This window comes from Lontra canadensis, unplaced genomic scaffold, assembly GCF_010015895.1.
Source record: "Lontra canadensis isolate GAN:19392208 unplaced genomic scaffold, GSC_riverotter_1.0 scaffold4, whole genome shotgun sequence".
Lineage (NCBI taxonomy): Eukaryota > Metazoa > Chordata > Mammalia > Carnivora > Mustelidae > Lontra > Lontra canadensis.
The window spans coordinates 23438126-23455135 of NW_022630998.1; the positions used below are offsets into that span (position 1 = coordinate 23438126).

Sequence of the window (17010 nt, forward strand, 5' to 3'; positions counted from 1 at the left end):
TTTTTAAAAAATCAAATCTGTGATTTTGCTCTATACTCCTAAAAGCAAAGAGTATGGTTTTACCTTGTTTAAGTTGGAATCTTTTAATTTTATTTATTTATTTGAGAGAGAGAGGAAGAGAATGATAAAAAGCATGAGCTGGGAGAGCGAGGAGAAGACTCCCCACCAAGCAGGAGCCCAACACCAGCTAGATCGCAGGACTCTGGGATCATGATCTGAGCCAAAGCAGACACTTAACTGACTGGCCACCACAGGTTCCCCTGAAATCTTTTATCTATTAGAAAACAGGGATTCCCTATGTTTTCTCACAGGTCTAAAATACTATTCCAGTTCTTTAAGTGCTAACAATTTCCTTGAGCTGAGTCATTTTCAGGGATTTCAGCTCTAACATTTGTGCTCATAGGATAGAGCTGCTAGACCCAGCTGTTGAGTCCCCAGCAGAAGCCAGGCTGGGAACTGAAGCGAAGCATCCTATAATACTCCAGAGAACAGTGGCAAAAGTACTTGATAACTGCACCCCATTGTCATAGAGGTTGTTCTCCATTTGCTTCTTCTCCCTCAATCATGTAATCTAGTTAAGTAAATCGAGTTTATTGACCATAAATCAATGATCCTGATGCACTAGCGAATATCTTGGTTGCTTTAAATATATTCCTTGTTAAACTCTTTTTTTTTCTTTAAGATTTTATTTATTTGAGAAAGAGAGAGAGCACGCGCGCACGAGAGAGCACAAGCAGTAGAGAGGGAAGAGCAGGCTGGCCATTGAGCAGGGAGCTCGATACAGGACTCAACCCCAGGACCTGGGATCATGACCTGAGCTGAAGGCGGCCGCTTAACTGAGCCACTCAGGATTCCCCTTGTTAAACTCTTTTATCTCCAGTGTGGTAAATTCTTAATTAAGGAGGCTGCCATACTTGTCAAAGTGATTTGAATAGTTACAGACGGAAGTGAAAATGAATGTTTATTTTTTCCCCTCAGGAATATTGTGCATATATTATTGTATGTGCGACCTAGCATGTGTTATAATTTAAAAAAGCATCTGGAGTTTCCTAGAGTTTTGTAAAGGTGAGTTTAGTTTTCTAATATTTTTATGAGAAAAATGTGGGTTGCTAAAAAGAGGCACCTGGCTGGCTCAGTTGGAAGAGCATGCAAACCTTGACCTTGGGGTCATGAGTCTGAGCCTCATGCTGGGTGTAGAGGTAACTTAAATAAATAAACCTAAAAAAAAATTTTGGATAGGTGAGATGTATTGGATAAGAATAACATCAGTGTGCTAGCTATATCTTATCAGAAAGAATATCACTCATCTGTCTTACTTATTTTATTAGTCAGATTCAAGAGAATAGAAGAGTTCCTAGATTTAATCACTTGGTTCATTCTTTAAATGCCACATATGGACAGTGTGGTTCTTTCACTTACATCCTGCCAGAGAAGCACTAGGGAGACTAGGTCAATGCCATCAGCGATTAAAAGGCCATATGAATCATAGGAATGCCCTGTTGTTTTCTCTGTTCCTAGCAAGATCAGGCTGTCTGAGGAAATCCACTCTGGCATCCAGCTGCTCTGAGAAGGTCAACACCACTTAACTTATCTGATTGAGACCTAAGCTCAGACAAATCTATCCAGAGGCCTTAAGGCTAAACTCAAGAAATATCTTAAGTGCTGGTAAACACAAGGTGAAACTGCTAGGGACTTATGTTACTGAAAAGCATTTTCTTTTCCTAGTCATCCCCCAATTATGTGTTTCAACTTCTCTGATCAGATTTGGGAGACATTTAAATATTGATTAAACCCTAAGATATCATGGGACACCAGGCTGGCTCAGTGGGTGGAGCATGTGATTCTTGTTCTTGGGGTAGTGAGTCTGAGCCCCATCTTGGGTGTAGAGTTTACTTAAAAAAAAAAAAAAAGAAGAAGAAGAAGAAGCCTAAGACACCTTAAGAAATTGAACACCAACTCAAAGCTAAAGTTCCAGAATGAGGGTAGCTGGGTGGCTCAGTTGGATAGGCATCTGCCTTCAGCTCAAGCCATGATTCCTGGTTGCTGGGATGGAGTCCCATGGGGAGCGCTTCACCCTCTCTCTCTGCCCCTCCCCCTGCTTATGCTCTCTCCCTCTCTCTCTATCAAATAAATAAAATCTTAAAGAAAAGAAAAAAAAACCTAAAACAAAAAGAAAAATGAATTTAAAAATCATAAAAACACAGAAGCAGAGATATTTCCCAAGGAAATGTTAGCTGTCTGTTGAGAGAGGATAGAAAATATTACAGAGAAGAGAAATACAGAGCTTCTGTCTAATGTGATGAAAACAGTTTTTGAAAATAGAGGGGATGGTTGCATAGCATTGTAAATGTAATTAAGGCCACTGAAGATAAAAATCACATTTAAAAATGGTTAAAATGGCAAATTTTGTGTTACATTTTTTTTAAAGATTTTATTCATTTATTTGACAGACAGAGGTCACAAGGAGGCAGAGAGGCAGGCAGAGAGTCGGGTGGTGGGGGGAGCAGGTTCCCCGCTGAGCAGAGATCCCAATGCGGGGCTAGATCCCGAGACCCTGAGATCATGATCTGAGCTGAAGGCAGAGGCTTAACCCACTGAGCCACCCAGGCACCCCTGTGTTACATATATTTTACAAATAAAAAACACCAGTAATCGAATACACCAGATACTACTGAACTACACACTTTAAATGGGTGAGTTGTATGAAATGTGAATATCTTGATAAAGTTCCTTTAAAAATGTCATGAAGAAAAAGAGGATCGAACTCCTGAAAGAAAAAGACCACAATGTATAACAGTCCTCGCCTTCTAGTTTTCATTTTTTAGGAATTTGATTTGATTTGCTTCTTCCTACATAGTACTATACTTCCCTGGCAAGTGTCCCATTTTAATCCACATTGGGAGGAAACAGGATGGCAAAATATTGCTGCTGTTGGAATATGAAGCTTATTAATTTTAGCACTGTGGCTTCTAGAAATCTTGTTTTTTTCCTTCCAATATTTTTTTTAAAGATTGTATTTAGTTATTTGACAGAGAGAGACACAGCAAGAGAGGGAACACAGCAGAGGAGTGGGAGAGAGAGAAGCAGGCCTCCCACTGAGCAGAGAGTCCGATGCGGGGGTCGGTGCGGGGGTCCATCCTAGGACCCTGGGATCATGACCTGAGCCTAAGGCAAATGCTTAACAACTGAGCCACCCAGGTGCCCCTTCCTTCCAATATTTAGAAGAATCATGTGAACACTAGCAGGTGGTATTTTTGTTGTCTTATCAAGATGACATTTTGGATAGCAATAGAAATCCAGTCACCTGAAGGAAAAAAGGTAACCCTGATTCGTTGTGCTTTGGGCCAGTTTTTCCCCAAACTCTGACAACATGAAAGTAGCTATTGGCAATTGACTTTGTTAGAGAATCCCTCATTGGTGAAGTTACAGTCTTTTCAGGAACTTTAAAGATGGTGGTCCTAAGACTGAATTTGCCCTAGGTGACAAATCAGAATCTAGCCATCTGGGGAAAATGCCACAGTGATTATGACTCATAGATTCTATTCAGTGACATCTCAAATTTCTATAATCCCCCAATTCATTAAAATCCATTAACAATTTTAATATGTTTGCCAATTTAAAAATTTTCCTCTTAAATTTTATATATTATATCCAATTTCATCAATTGTTTCCACCCTATCATGAAACAGACTACATATGGAGCAATGCTGCCAGGTGAGAAAACAACTTATCTGTCACGTAAGGTAAACGTAATATTTGTACCCATTTCTCAAGCTCCTAAGAAGGATTAAAACTCCACCAAGGATGGAGCTTTGTTTGTTATACTGTTTGATTTTGCTCTGCAGCTTTTGTTTTCTACCTAGGAGGACAATTCACCCATGAACACTCGATATAAGAGAGAGGAGGCAGGCGTAGAGGAGGATGAACAGGAAGAGAAGAGTCATTTAATAATTTATCAAGATAAATAATGCGGCTCAGGTTTTATAAAGAATAAAGCCAGGCTTAACAGTGAGTACAGGGCACTTGGATGTTTTAATTATGGTTCCAAAGGAAATTATGAGAAAAAAATTTTGCCTTAGATAATTATTTCTTATTTTAATTTTTTTTCTTGAGATGTTACTGATTTTCTCAAAAATACCGAGGAATTCAAAAACAGGAGGTCACAAATTCTTCTCTAGGACAAATGTATTCTGTTCCTAATGATTCTTCTGGAACCATAGTCAATGAAATCATCCTGAACACAATAGTGTTTGTTCTGGGATAGACTTTCTGATTTCTCATTCTGAGACAAAGAAAGACTGAAGAATCGAAACCAAGAAATGTTTCTCCTAAACAAACTGCACTGTTTGAAGGCTCTTCTTAGCTGAGCTGAAGTAGTTGATGTAGTAGTTATTTTTAACTGGGAACAGAACATTTATTTTGGAAAATGTTCAGATCCCTAATTTCATAATGAGCAGAAATACAGACTTTGGATGAAAGACTATGAAACTGCAGTTTCCCCATCAACACGTAGGTTCAGGATCTTCAGCAGACAATAACTGTATAGTTTTTATGAATGAAAGTCCTCTAGAAGCCATGAAGTCTTAATCTGGATGACCCGTATCAATACTGGAAGAAACAAGGTGCTTGACCTCATCAAGGTATTGTGTATTTTCCTGCTCACAGACATTTCCTCATAAATAATGAGCTCACATGATGTCAAATGGATTCTATTGTGTTTATTGGTTATTACCTTTATTAAACAATGTTAGCCTTGTCAGATGATTAAAAAACAACTAATATTCTTGGAATATGTGCATCCTATATAATGATATAAATGGATCCAGTCTTTCATCATAGCAGTGAATTTTCAGGTTGCACAAAGATAAGTAGCTCGTATTCCAAATACGACAATCACTTCCGGGTTAATAATCATCCAGTGCAATTCATAAGGTCCCTATTATATAGTGTGTATAAAACTTAGAGTTTAGCACAAAGCCAATACAAACAGGAAAGTATCATTCTAATTGTTACTGAAGTGCTAGAGGTGGGTGTCGGCGATGGGTATCCTCCTGAGTTCTACGATCTGGGAGTCAGTCAAGGTGCCTCCCTCCTGGCTGCCTTGACCAGATTCATTATCACTGACACTGAGACCAGCACCTGTAATAGAAAAAGAATAAACACAAAACTCTCCACCATTAGTGCTGTGAATTAAGGGTCAAGTTACATCAAGCTGACATGTGTTTATTTCTATTACAGTGGTAAATAGTGAGCTATACATTTTGAAAAAAAAAAAAAAAATCATCATTATTTTTTTCAAGTAGGCTCCGTACCAAAAATGGGGCTTGAACTCGCCATCCTGAGATCAGTAGTTGCATGCTCTACTGATTGAGCTAGCCAGGTGCCCCTTGACTAAGCATTATTAATACCTAACAATTATAGGCCTGTATTGAAATTCTCTTTGGTAGTTTTTGTAAGTGAAAAGTAATTTCTAATGACACAATTTTGGGTTCTCTACCTTTTCTGTTTCCACATGGTTGACAGGTGTAATATATTCCCAAGAACTACAATTTTTAACTAGGAGCATATTAAAGTAAAAAAGATCAGGCAGGCTATAGGCATTTTTCAGCAGGATGGTAGGGTTTGCTGTTAGAAAACTGAGTCTCCAATCCCACGTGACTGAACCTAGTAGGGCCTTCAGCAGAGACTCAGTGTGGGCAGTGATCTGAGAAGAAAGACACACATTGACAACACAAGCTGTCATATCAGCGCCTAGAAGACACTGGCTCTGAACGACTCAGATCTGATCCCCAGATAAAAATAATTGCGTAACACAGTACCAGAACAGAGTCATACACAAATCCCACAGGCTAGCTGTTAATACAGATAGTGCCCAGAATCTTTGTTTTGAGGAAGCTCCACTATTCACTACTCTTCTTCACAGTTCAGAATAATTCAGAGAATTTAACACTGTGCCCAAGTAATACCTCATTCTTTTCTTCTCCAATGTGCAGAGGACCACAAACTCTCAGGTTCTCTTGCTCTCTCTCTCTCTCTCTCTCTCTCCACACACACACAGACACACACACACACGCACACAAACACAGAATGGGGATGTGGTCACAGGGTGTGCTGCTGCGTTGAATCACCAGAGATTACGGCTCCCACTCCTCCCCCTCTGCAGGGCACGAGCTGAGCCTCTGCGAACAAGAAGGCAAATGAACAACCAGTGGCTGGGCGGCTGAGACTTTCCTTTCTGTTTGAGAAAGGCAGTGCGCAGAGTCGGTAGCTGTGGGAGGACGGTGAATTAGCTCTTCTTAACCAATTTGGGGATGAAAGCAAGAGCCCACTACTGCGTCTTCCAGCCAAGCCCTCCCTCTTCTGGGTCCATCTTTCCCAACCTCTCCATGAAAGGCCACTGCTGAAACCCAACTCCACACTCTTTGCTTCTAGGAAACTGCACTTGCCCATGTCATACTCTGATCTGCTGGCTTTTCCCAGAGAGCTCTTGTGCTTCCTTCCGAATCTCTTCCTCCTGGGTCACCACGGGAGGCCTTGTCTTCAGCCCTTGCTTCCAGGCCCACAGCATCTTCCTGACCCCTGCTTGCTCTCTAGCCTGATGTCTCACTACTATTACACCTCTGTGTGACATGCCCATCTTATCCCCCGCCACCCCAATCTGGGTGCCTCCACTCTTCCTGTCATTATCACCTCTGCTGTCATCTCTGCTACCCATAGAAACATGATGATTCTCTTTTGAGATGTTTGACTCCCTCATTGCATTATGTCCCTCATATCTTTAGGCCATCTAGCTTGTAGGACAGTGCCCAGCACACTGTGTGTGTTCTGTAAACGTCTGCTGAGTGTATTAATAAACTATGCTCTGCATTCTAGTTCTTATCAATGTCTCTTCCAAGCCTTACTGCCTGTTCTGTTCCCGGATGCATTCTGCATTCCATGCCCTCTCCTTCCCAAGAACAAATAGTTCCTATCACCTACTGCATCAAGCCTGGAGCCCTACGCATTGGCTTTCAGACACTTCCTAATCTGGCTCTACCCTACCAATTAGACATACTTCAACCCAGGCCCGTTGGAAGTCTTCCTCAGTGTGATCAGGTCTCTTGTCTGGTCTTGCACGTCCACATTAATTCCTGCCAGAGTGTCCTCCTGCTCGTCCATTGAGGCCCATTTTCATACCCTTCCACAGATCGTTCTTGCACCTTCCTTCAAAACAGGGAGGTGGGGGAAGCAGTATTTGAAAAGAAAGGTCCTAGTTTATACCTGAAAAACATGTGAATCACATCCCCTTTATTCTCTTAAACTGCCCTGCTTTGAATGATAAATTATATGGTATCTCCCCAGATAAGTATATATGTCATGGAGCAAAATGTGTGACAAACACCCATGGACTCTTTCCTTAGGTTAGGAACCAGAATACTGCCAATGACAATATTTTAAAAAATTCAGTTAGTTACCAAAATTAATATATTTAGTATAAAAAAATCCAGGTTTTTGGTTTCTCTTGAAAAAGCGGAGGGGAACACTAGGCCTACATTTTGTAGATGGCAAAAAAAAAGAAAAGAAAAGAAAAGAAAAGCACCCAAAACATGGATCTGGCAGTACCGTCTGTTTGCATCCAGTCCACGTGAATCACTCATGGTATTTGCTTGGTCCCTGAAGGTCACATTTGAGTCTGCCACTATGTCTTAGAAGAACTAAGTGGAAGAACCTCAGTGGATTGGGAAGACACTGGCCACTCTCTAAGAAGGTAAGTGGGCCCTGAGGCAGATAGCAGCTTAATCCAGGCAAGAAGGAACAAAAGGGCTACGGAACAAAGTTGCCCAATATGGAATCAACTACAGAGAAGCAGGGAGGACAACATGATTACCATCAGGGCAGAGTGGGGCTTAATGAGTGAATGGGTATCAGCTCCCACCGACTTTGTGTCTGTCTGCCTGCTGCAGATCTCATCAGGAAGACAGAAGTGTTTGCCCGCCATCTTGACAAAGCCCACTAGAAAGAAGTTCCATACTGGAAGCCTGTTGAGCAGACAGCAAGGGACAGAGTGAACTGGGCTGGAAGGTTTAACATGGGGTGCAGCTTTACAAGTAATGGGTGTCTCCGGCATGTTTAGTAGCCTAGAGCCCCGTGAAATGTCATGAAGTTCTAGATCAGCTTGCCCCGGAATTATATCTACATGACCCAGCGCCTCCTTCTTCTCAGTTTCTGCCCAGCTGAAATAAATTTTAATCCTTCTTTGAGACTCAGAAAGGGCCCATATTATACATGTTAATAACACGGCAGACTGGGAACATAGCCCCAGGTTTTTTGCTCTTTGTTTTTTTGTTTGTTTTGGGTTTTGTTGTTGTTGTTGTTTTATTTTTAATTTTTAATCTTTTTACAAAGATTTTATTTATTTATTTGAGAGAGACAGAGATAGTGACAGAGAGCACAGGCAGGGAGGAGAGGGAAAAGCAAGTTTCCCGCTGAACAGGGAGCCCAGAGTGGGACTCCATCCCAGGATCCCGGGATCATGATCTGAGCTGAAGGCAGACGCTCAATGGACTGAGCCACCCAGGCTCCTATTGTTGTTGTTTTAAAGATTTTATTTATTTATTGGAGAAAGAGTGAGAGAACATGTGTGAGAGAGCGTAAATGGTGGTGAGGGAGAAGCAAGCTGCCTATTGAGCCGGAAGCCTGACCCACAGCTTGATAACAGGACCCCAGGATCATGACCTGAGCCCAAGGCAGACACTTAACTGACTGAGCCACGCAGTCTCCTCTTGGATCTTTGTAAGAAATAAATAGTTTTGCAGTGAGTATCATGATTTTTTTTGAAAGGTATTTTTCTCTGCTTAAATTTTAAGCCAAAAATTCAAGAAAAATCCAGTAACTGTGGTAATAGTTACTTTTCCATATAATAGATAGAAAGGTAAAAGCAAAGGAATTAGAAGTGATATTCTATATTCTTCTAGTACCTTTCCTTTCTTCAACATTTTAACACACTTGGCTAGGAAAAGGATGTTTATTAGTCTTGTTTTGCAGATGCAGGGATTGCTTGGGGATCAGATGTGTTCACTGAGTGGCTAGGTCACCCAGCAGGGAAGTTGCAGAATGCAGATATCCTGACCTTCTATCCTGATCTTCTGACCCCAAATGTAAGGCGTTTTCTTCTATACCATACTGCCTCTTGTGGCGGCTGTTCTAATTGTGTTACTTCCTTGTCCCCTAGGCTTTGAGTATTCAACTTTGTAGAATACATTGCAAACCTTCTTGGCTCATTTTCCAGCTCTTACACTCCCACCCCCATTCCTACTTCACTTACTAGTCATGGTGCAATGAACACTGGTGTTTCAGAATACATTATGAACATGTAAAATAGTTTTTAAGTTGGGGCACCTGAGTGCCTCAGTTGTTTAAGTGTCTGCCTTCAGCTCAGGTCATGATCCCAGGGTCCTGGGATGGAGTCCGATACCAGGCTCCCTGCTCAGCAGGGAACCTGCTTCTCCCTCTACCATAACCCTGCACCTGCTCGCGATCACTCTCTCTCTCGAATAAATAAAATCTTTAAAAATAAATAGTTCTTAAGCATAACAATAAGCTGAACCCCACAAATAATATATACAATGAGATACTGAACTTCAACTCTGCCAGATACTGGTAGATTCTTTTTTTTTTTTAATATTTTATTTATTTGACAGCGAGATCACAAGTAGGCAGAGAGGCAGGCAGAGAGAGAGAGAGAGAGGGAAGCAGGCTCCCTGCCAAGCAGAGAGCCCAATGCGGGGCTGGATCCCAGAATCCTGGGATCACGACCTGAGCTGAAGGCAGAGGCTTTAACCCACTGAGCCACCCAGGCGCCCTGATACTGGTAGATTCTTAACATTAATAATCTCTAAACTCCATGAAAACTTACCAGCTAATTGTAATGACTCTTTTTAAAAATATATTATTTATTTACATATTTGAGAGAGAGTGAGTGAGAGAAAGAGAGCACAAGCTTGGGGAAAGGCAGAGGGAGAAGCAGACTCCCCACTGAGCAGGGAACCCGATGTGGGGCTCGATGCCAGGACCCTGGGAACATGACCTGAGCTGAAGGCAGATGCTTAACCAACTGAGCCACCCAGGTGCCCCTAATTATAATAACTCTTATTTGCTAAATGAAGAAACTTAAACCTTGAGTCCCTTGCTGAAAATCACACAGATAGTAGACTCCAGAACTAGGATGCCAACACAGGGCTCTCTGATCCTAAGGCCCATTCCTATTTTCTACAGATTTTTCAAATGTGATAGTGATACAACCATCATTCTCCTTCAGTCTTTTTTGGAAGAAAAAAAAAAATCTTTCCAAATTCCAAAGTGGGCTCTTCCACTTTGACCCCCATTTAACTTTGCTTAGCACACTGGTCTCAAGAAGTTTTTAAAGTTAAATAAGTCATTGTGGTTTTATGTGATCTATCTGAAGGAGAAATTTATTAATGAGTTCTTAGAGGAGTTTGAGTATTTAGGCCTTGATTCTGAATGTTTTCATTTCTATTCAAGGATTTGTCCTTTATTTTCTTCTGACTGAAAAAGAAACCATTTGAAGTTTCCAATAAAGAAATGTTTACCATGACATTCATGTCCTTGGCCTGAGGAAACACCAGGAAGCTAAGGGACGAGGGAAGATAGGGAATCAGATTAGTATTTCTGGGAGAAGCCTTCTGTGAAGAAAATCCTGTTTCTAAGCCCAATATACTCCAAACTTGACATACTCTAGAATCTTGTCAGCTTTTGATCAACGTAAAAGTCTAGTCATTGACTGGGGCTCCTGGGTGGCTCAGTGGGTTAAAGCCTCTGCCTTCGGCTCAGGTCATGATCCCAGGGTCCTGGGATCAAGCCCTGCATTGGGCTCTCTGCTCAGCAGGGAGCCTGCTTCCCCCTCTCTCTCAGCCTGCCTCTCTGCCTACTTGCGATCTCTGTCAAATAAATAAACAAAATCTTAAAAAAAAAAAAAAAGTCTAGTCATTGAGCTGGCGATTCCACTTCATAATCTAATACTACACAGTGCTCCAGGTCAGTACCTCTGAACTTCGTTATAAAGCGCCTGAAGCAATGGGATTCCTTTAACTTGTGTTAAGTGAGGGTTTTTTAAAGGGTTTTTTAAACTCCTCTAAGAACTCATGGTGGTGTGAGGACAGCTTTAAGAAAATGTATTCCTAGATCTTTAACTTCTATGTGTCCTTTTTCTTTTTTTTAAGTTTATTTATTTGTTTAAGTCACCTCTATATCCAGTGTGGGGGTTGAACTCATGACTTCAGGGTCAAGACTCAAGTCATCCCTTCAGTTGAGCCAGACAAGCACCTGCATGTGCATTCTTTTGATGAGCTTTTGATAATTAGTCAAACTTTCACATTTTATTTTATTATTTTTTTAAAGATTGATTTATTTTAGAGAGAGCCTGCAAAAACGCTCATGGTGGGTGGGGGTGGAGAGACAGAGGGAAAGGGGGAATAGAGAGAGAAAGAGAGAGAGAGAGAAAATCTCAAGCAGACTCCCCACTGAGAGTGGAACCCCATGTAGGTCTTCATCTCATGGCCTGAGCAGAAATTAAGAGTCAGATGCTCAAAAAACTGAGCCACCTAAGCACTCCTCAAAATGTTAAATATTTTAAAAACCAATGTTGATTTATTCAATTGTAGACTAATAATAATTGTAATAACAATAAAAAAAAAGAAAATTTTAACACTTTATATATAGTCTTATGGTCACAGGAAAACTTTAAGTTTCCATTTATATACATGTTTTGTTTGAGAGAAGTTGTTTTGCGTGAGTGAAAAGCAAATGAATTTCAAGCATAAAATGTATTACATTAGGATAATATTCTGCAATGGAGTGGAATGGAAATATAAGTTCAAGAAGAAGAGATAATGATGCAAAATTTCCAATTGTAGAAGAAAAGCCTGCTCCATATGTATTTTAAAAACAAAATGAATATGGGGCACCTGGAAGGCTCAGTTGGTTGGGCATCTGATTCTTGATTTTGGCTCAGGTCATGGTCTCAAAGTCATGGGATCTAGCCCATGCTGAGATCGGAGTCTGCTTGAGATTCTCTCTCTCCCTCTCCCTCTGCCTCTTCCCCTGCTCTACCACCCCCATAAATAAATAAATAAAATCTTAAAAAAATGAAATGAATAATAATGTGTAGCAAATTGCTATGATATTTAGACTCCTTTGAATTAGTTTAAAAGAATAATGTAAAATTTTCATTTTTAAACACTAAAATTTATAATATAGTAGAAGTTACACTATTTGATACTATTTCAACTTATGATGAAAATCTTTAGATGTTTATTAAATATGTAAAGGGTTACATATATTACAGCTTTTCAAAGTTAAGAGGTTTTTTTTTAAAATTTTTATTTATTTGACACAGAGAGAGAGATCACAAGTAGGCAGAGAGGCAGGCAGAGAGAGATAACGAAGCAGGCTCCCCGCTGAGCAGAGAGCAGGGCTCGATCCCATGACCCTGAGATCATGGCCTGAGCCGAAGGCAGAGGCTCAACCCACCGAGCCGCCCAGGCGCCCCTTGTTTAAGGGTTTAAATGAAAAGACCTGGAAGACCCACTGTTCCCAGTACCAGACTTGTAATGGCCAATGATTAAAGCAGAACTGTGCAAGATCAAGGTTTGTAAACCTGAAAGTCATGGAGGCCAGCTTAGTTAGCATAAACCAGCAACACAGGTCTGGTGAGCACTGGACAAATCAAAGAGCTCATGCTCTGTTCAGAGGGGTGGCCATTACTCAACTCTAGTCAAGGACATTTTAAGATTGTGCTAGATTTTAGGTACTCTGTTGCTAGATTTTTTTTTTTTTTAAGAGATTCAGGCTTTTATGGGATATCTCTAAATTTTTTTAAGATTTTATTTTTTTTTTCTTAAGTAACCTCTACATCCAATGTGGGGCTCTAACTCATGAGCCTGAGATCAAGCATCACATGCTTTACTGTTGAGACTGTGAGGAGCCCTGGGATATCTCTCAATTTTTGAAATTTGGGCTTAAAAAATGTTAAAATGCTATGAGAATCAAACAAAACCTTCTGGTGGGCCAGATCTGGGCCTATGTGTCGACTGTAAATTCAACTGTAGACAGAACGTCATGGGAACAGCTCCTTTGATTTGATTATATCCTATGATGAAGTGACTTGGGGGTGGTACTTGATTATTATAGTACCTTTTCTAAAAATAGAGGGAACCAATGTTAGAGACTGTTATTTCGATCTTTTTAAGTATTTATTTCCTAAAGTGTTTAGTGAGCTCCACGGAATGCTAAACTCATCTATAAGTAAGCAAGTCATTCCATACATTCCTGAACTGAATGCATTTAATACTTGTTATATATATAGAACCCACATCTAATTTAATTATGCTGCAAGAATTCATTTTATGTTTCCAGCATCCTAACACCAACAACTGTCTACTTTGGAGTGCTGGGGATGTAATCTTCCCTGAGAATTGTTAGTAATCTGGGGCGCCTGGGTGGCTCAGTGGGTTAAGCCGCTGCCTTCGGCTCAGGTTGTGATCTCGGGGTCCTGGGATCGAGTCCCGCATCGGGCTCTCTGCTCAGCAGGGGGCCTGCTTCCCTCTTTCTCTCTCTCTCTCTCTCTCTCTGCCTGCCTCTCTGTCTACTTGTGATCTCTCTCTGTCAAATAAATAAATAAAATCTAAAAAAAAAAAAAAAGAATTGTTAGTAATCTGAAAACTTTTTTTTAGTTCTAATGTTGGTGAGCATTTGAGGAAGTTGCTCATGTCCTCCTTCATGAAACTTCTCTTTTTTTTCTTTCTCACCATGCTGCAGTTTCCTCTGTGGGACCCTCTTCTATTCTATTTTTTTTTTTTTAATTTATTTTTTTTCTAGAGAGAGCGAGCATGCAAGCATGGGGTGGTGAGGGGGATGGAGGCAGAAGAGGGGGTAGAGGGAGAGGGAGAGAGAGAAGAATCTCAAGCAGACTCCATGCTGAGCTGGGAGCCCAATGCTGGGCTCGATCTCATAACCCTGAGATCATGACCTGAGCTGAAATCAAGAGCTGGACACTTAACCAACTGAGCCACCCAGACCACCCTATTCACTCTTTAAAGGAGGTATCTTCCAGGATGCTCTTCTTTGGAGGAAGAAGGGCTTCTTCTGTCTCCTCTCCCATCCTTACCTCTTTCCTTTTTTCCTTCTCTCTCTCCTTCACTTTCCTAAGATCAAACTCATCCATCCCCACAGCTTCGAATAGAGTCTCTGCACTGATGCATGTCAAACCAATATCTCCAACCCTGAACCCTCAGCTAAGATCCTTCAACCCTGAATATTTAAGAGCCCCAGGCCTAACAACCAATACTTCTAAATCTGAACTCATCAGTTTCCCCCTGAAACATACGCACGAACAAATACTCTTTGTACAATTCCTCAGCTGCCGAAGTGAGAAGCAGGAGCTTTTGCTTACTGTCCTCTCAGTGCTCCCTCAGCCTTCCTTTCACGTTCATCCTCTTTTTCTTATTTCTGCTCTCCGAATCTGAGGCCCGAACCTCATTCCCTTCAACAATTGTGATAATCTCCCAGCCTTTCTGGTTTTGCTTCTAAATTTATTCCTCATACTTTTGTAAGAGTTATTTTGCCTCAAAAACCAGTGGGAACATGCCATTCCTCTCCTCAAAAACCTCCATGGCTCACTAGGTTCTATAAAAATCCCACTCCTTAGCATGGCTTCTGAATAGCATTTTAATGTTATGTAAAATACCAGCAAGTGTTCTGCTCCCACAAAATGAATCTATTACTAAATGTGTTCCGGAAACACCAGGTTAAATTAAGTGAAGTGGGTTTCTTTACTCTAGGACTTTTTAGAGCTGCTAAATTCTAATGTGAATTGTGAATCTTTGCAGTTTCCCAAATATACTCAGTCAGAGGATCCTCCCATTGAAGATGACTATAAATATCTCAAGGAGGTTGCTCACTGAAACCCAGCTGGGGAACTACAGTAAATTATTAAAAATGCAGGTAAAGTACCTTGCAGGCCCTTCTCCAGCTACCTGGCTCACACTCCCCATCTGCCCTAGCCACACTGCAGTGTGCCTTCTCCCCAGGGACCTGTAAGCCATGCACCTATAAGCCCGGAGCTTCAGCTGATTCTTCTCCCTCAGACTGCAGTGCCTTTCCTCTACTCTTTACCTATCTAAAACCTAACATATTTTTCACAAATCAACTGAGAGAGTTCAAAAAAATTTTCTTGATCTCTTCAACAATTAATAACTCTTTTCACTACTTACTTAGCCTTCCTTATGTCATGTTTGTTTGAATGTCTATTCCTCTAAGCAAACTCTAAGTTCAATTTCTCATCCATCCATCCATCCATCCATTCATTTTCCAACAGTATCTACCAAAGTTTTACCAAGTGCCAAGTACTATTCTTAATATAGGGATATTTAGTAAAAGCATTTTGAATAATTATCTTAATAGGTTCATCTGAGTATGAACATATCTTCTTGCTTGCTTGTACATCTAGAAATGAAAAGGTCACTGAATGTTTTATAACAGTGGCAGTTTGAGATGTTTCTGAAGAAAAAAATAAAAGAAAAAAAACTGCAGGGGTGCCTGGCTGGCTCAAACAGCAGAACATGCGTCTTTTGATCTCAGTGTTATAAGTTTGAGCCCTACATTGCAGGGTTGAATTTACTTAATAAAAAAAAATTAAGAGAAAAGAAAAGAAAAAAACTCTGCATATTTGATTTGAAAACAACCAACCATCCTCTGGGGTCACAGACTGAGTGGGGTTGAACATGTAGGAGGAGCCAATAAAATACGATGTATGATGGCACTTGGAAAATGGTAGAACTACATGTGGTCCATTATATTGCCTTTCACATTTTTTGCTTCAGAGACACTCCAGGTCTCTTTGGCAGGTCAGAGGCAAAACTCTCTGAGTGTGATCCCTACCAGATCGTCTTACAATACTGAAGTTGTCTCAGTGGTATCTTGGTGTTACATCAAGATTCCAGGACAGAGATATTTACATTTAGAGTATGCTTTTTTCTTAAGAGCAAGTTGTAAATTATTTTTAGGTCGTGTTATATTTGGTGCCAAGAGCAAAATATCCTAAAGTATGGCTGGGATTAGGCATGGGTCATGAGAATCAGGATGTGTGCTAAGGCGGACTAACTGTACTTCTTTTGCAACTTCATGGGAAGATGATACAAGTTGTAGCATAACAAGAGTGCCTACTTCTAATGTGGCTTGTGGATTCATACATACCAGTTTTTAATGCAAATATCAAGTCATCAAACTCCTGAGACTCTTCATCGGCTATTAATGACCCTTGGCCATATCCTCCGGAGGAAGGGAACATGGCGCCATTCTGTGGACTTGGCTTCAAGTCAGGGCTGGCCTGACTGGCTTGTTGGAAGGATGCTCTTTCCCAGTCAGGTGGTACCTTTTTGAGGTAGGATGGGGAGAAAAGGATAGCATAATATCAATACACACCTATTTACTCTGGTATCTACTTTATCTCCACATTGTCATTACAGAGACCACATGAAGGGACTGGTGAACTGTTCAGAATTAAGACCTTTAATATTACCTTTGGTCCTTAGAGACAACTCAGTCTGGTGATTCTAAACAATTTCTCTATAAGAATTACTTATAGATTTCTATGCTGTCATGTGTGGGGAAAGAATATTATTATGATTTTTAAGTTTTTATTTATTTATTTGACAGAGAGAGGCACAAGCAGGAACACAAGAAGAGAAGGAACACAAGCAGAGGGAGCAGAAGAGGGAGAAGCAGGCTTCCCACCAAGCAGGGAGCCCGATGCAGGGCAAGAAAATTATTTTTTTAACCCAAACAACACGTTTTACTTTTTTGTAGGATGTATGCAAAGAAAACTGTTAAGAATTTAAGAACCAGAGTGGAGGGAAATTGGGTGATGGACAAAATAGGGAAGGGGGAGTAAAACTTCCAGTTATAATATAAAGATCCACATAATCATTGGATTAAATGACTAAAAAAGATAAT

The 17010-nt window shown here is 40.6% G+C and overlaps 1 protein-coding gene across 5 annotated transcripts in view; it reads right to left on the reverse strand.

The window, feature by feature from the left end:
• Positions 1 to 4698: 4698 nt before the first annotated feature.
• Positions 4699 to 17010, reverse strand: part of ADGRV1 (adhesion G protein-coupled receptor V1) — a 554175-nt gene continuing 541863 nt past the window's right edge. For all 5 annotated transcript variants that reach the window (XM_032846581.1, XM_032846569.1, XM_032846573.1 and 2 more), the window contains 2 exons: positions 16252 to 16429; positions 4699 to 5139 (listed from right to left, as the gene is read on the reverse strand). In XM_032846581.1, the coding sequence (XP_032702472.1) occupies positions 5021 to 5139; positions 16252 to 16429 (297 nt within the window). In that variant the 3' untranslated portion in view covers positions 4699 to 5020. The remainder of the gene's footprint in view (positions 5140 to 16251; positions 16430 to 17010) is intronic.